Source organism: Cervus canadensis, chromosome 4 (assembly GCF_019320065.1).
Source record: "Cervus canadensis isolate Bull #8, Minnesota chromosome 4, ASM1932006v1, whole genome shotgun sequence".
In the NCBI taxonomy this organism is placed as follows: Eukaryota; Metazoa; Chordata; class Mammalia; order Artiodactyla; family Cervidae; genus Cervus; species Cervus canadensis.
In genome coordinates this window covers 66,308,386-66,310,802 of record NC_057389.1, presented here as the reverse complement: position 1 = coordinate 66,310,802, position 2,417 = coordinate 66,308,386, and the positions used below count along the sequence as shown (strand labels likewise).

Sequence of the window (2,417 nt, the reverse complement as noted above, 5' to 3'; positions counted from 1 at the left end):
TACCTTTTTTTAACTTGAAAGATCTCCTTGAAAACACTTTGTCAAAAAGTATATGCATCTTCACACATAAATCTCTAGCTTATAAAAAAGTGTGTTTTTCCAATATAGATATTTCCTGTTTTTTATTACAGAGGTATAAAACTTTAAACAATATTCAGCCTGACTAAAATAGTACTATAAACATATTTTATTGTTTTAAACTTGAATCATACACTCTTGTGTCTGCCTTTAGGAAAAATTACATGAATGATTCATGGAAAATTACAATCAAACATCAACTGATTTTATGTTACTGGGATTGTTTCCTTCATCAAGAATTGGTCTGTTCCTTTTCATTCTCATTGCTTTAATTTTCTTAACGGCTCTAGTTGGTAACCTTTCCATGATTCTTCTCATCTTTATGGACATCCGTCTTCACAAGCCCATGTATATTCTACTTAGCCAGCTCTCCCTCATGGACCTGAACTACATCTCTACCACTGTTCCCAAAATGGCCTATGATTTTCTGTTTGCAAACAAGTCTATCTCCATCATTGGGTGTGGGATTCAGAGCTTCTTCTTCTTGACTATGGCAGGTGCAGAAGGATTGCTCTTGGCCTCTATGGCTTATGATCGGTATGTGGCCATTTGCTTTCCTCTTCACTATCCCATCAGAATCAGCAAAAGAGTGTGTATGTTGATGATAATAGGATCTTGGATAATGGGCTCTATCAACTCCTGTGCCCACACCACATATATTCTCTCCATCCCTTATTGCCAATCCAGGTCCATCAATCATTTCTTCTGTGATGTCACAGTCATGTTGACAATAGCCTGTACTGATACAACAGTCTATGAATACACAGTGTTTCTGAGCACCACACTTTTTCTTTTGTTGCCCTTCATTGGTATTGCATTTTCCTATGGCCATGTTCTCCTTGCTGTCTATCACATGAACTCAGCAGAAGGGAAGAAGAAGGCCTGTTCAACCTGCAGCACCCACCTCACTGTGGTTTCTTTCTACTATGCACCCTTTGCTTACACATATCTACGCCCAAGATTTCTGCGTACTCCAACAGAGGACAAGGTTCTGGCTGTCTTTTACACCATTCTCACACCAATGCTCAATCCTATTATCTACAGCCTGAGAAACAAGGAGGTGATGGGGGCCCTGAGAAGAGTAACTCAGAGAATTTCCCCTGTGAAAATGTAGACAATATTTTTGCATGAATACCAGGAGTTGGATATAAATCAATTTATAATTGTATAGTCATTAAAATATTATTTTTATTAAGTGAAAAGAGTAAAACTAATCTAAAGGATCCACATATTGACTGTGTGGATCACAACAAACTGTGGAAAAATCTTCAAGAGATGGGAATACCAGGCCACCTTACCTGCCTCCTGAGAAATGTTTGCAGGTCAAGAAGAAACAGTTAGAACTGGATGTGGAACAACAGATTGGTTCCAAATCAGGAAAGGAGTACGTCAAGGCTGTATATTGTCACCCTGCTTATTTAACTTCTATGTAGAGTACATCATGAGAAATGCCAGGCTGGATGGAACACAAGGTGAAATCAGGATTGCCAGGAGAAATATCACTAACCTCAGATACGCAGATAACACCACCCTTATGGAAGAAAGCCAAGAAGAACTAAAGAGCCTCTTGCTGAAAGTGAGAAAGAAGAGTGAAAAAAATGACTTAAAACTCAACATTCAGAAAACTAAGATCATGGCATCCAGTTCCATCACTCCATGGCAAATAGATGGGGAAACAATGGAAACAGTGACAGACTTTATTTTTCTGGGTTCCAAAATCAGTGAAGATGGTAACTGCAGCCATAAAATTAAAAGGCACTTGCTCCTTGGAAGAATAGCTATTACCAACCTAGACAGTATATTAAAAAGCAGAGACATTACTTTGCCAACAAAGGTCTGTCTAGTCAAAGCTATGGTTTTTTCCAGTAGTCATGTGTGTATGTGAAAGTTGGACTATAAAGGAAGCTGAGCACTGAAGAATTGATGCCTTTGAATTTTGGTGCTGGAGAGCACTTTTGAGAGTCCCTTGGACTGCAAGGAGATCCAACCAGTCTATCCTAAAGGAAATCGGTCCCATATATTCATTGGAAGTATTGATGCTGAAGGTGAAACTCCAATACTTTGACCAGCTGATGAGAAGAACTGACTCATTGGAAAAGACTCTGATGCTGGAAAATATTGAAGGAGGGAGGAGAAGGGGATGACAGAGGATGAGATGGTTGGATGGCATCACCGACTCAATGGATGTGAGTTTGTGTAAGCTCCTGGAGTTGGTGATGGACAGGGAAGCCTGGTGTGCTGCAGTTAATGAGGCTGCAAAAAGTCAGACAGGACTGAGCAACTGAACTGAACTGAGAGGAGAATAAAATAACTCATATTCTGAAAAATCTCATTCCTAT

At 39.4% G+C, this 2,417-nt stretch overlaps 1 protein-coding gene across 1 annotated transcript; it reads left to right on the top strand.

The window, feature by feature from the left end:
• The first annotated feature begins 253 nt into the window (after window positions 1-253).
• On the top strand, window positions 254-1,192 carry LOC122439246 (olfactory receptor 2L2-like). Its single transcript, XM_043464337.1, has one exon. The coding sequence runs from the start codon at window positions 254-256 to the stop codon at window positions 1,190-1,192; it is 939 nt and encodes a 312-aa protein (XP_043320272.1).
• The last annotated feature ends 1,225 nt before the right edge of the window (window positions 1,193-2,417 follow it).

Coding starts and splice junctions, on each gene's coding strand:
- LOC122439246 (XM_043464337.1), top strand. CDS start 254: ATGGAAAATTACAATCAAACATCAACTGATTTTATGTTACTGGGATTG.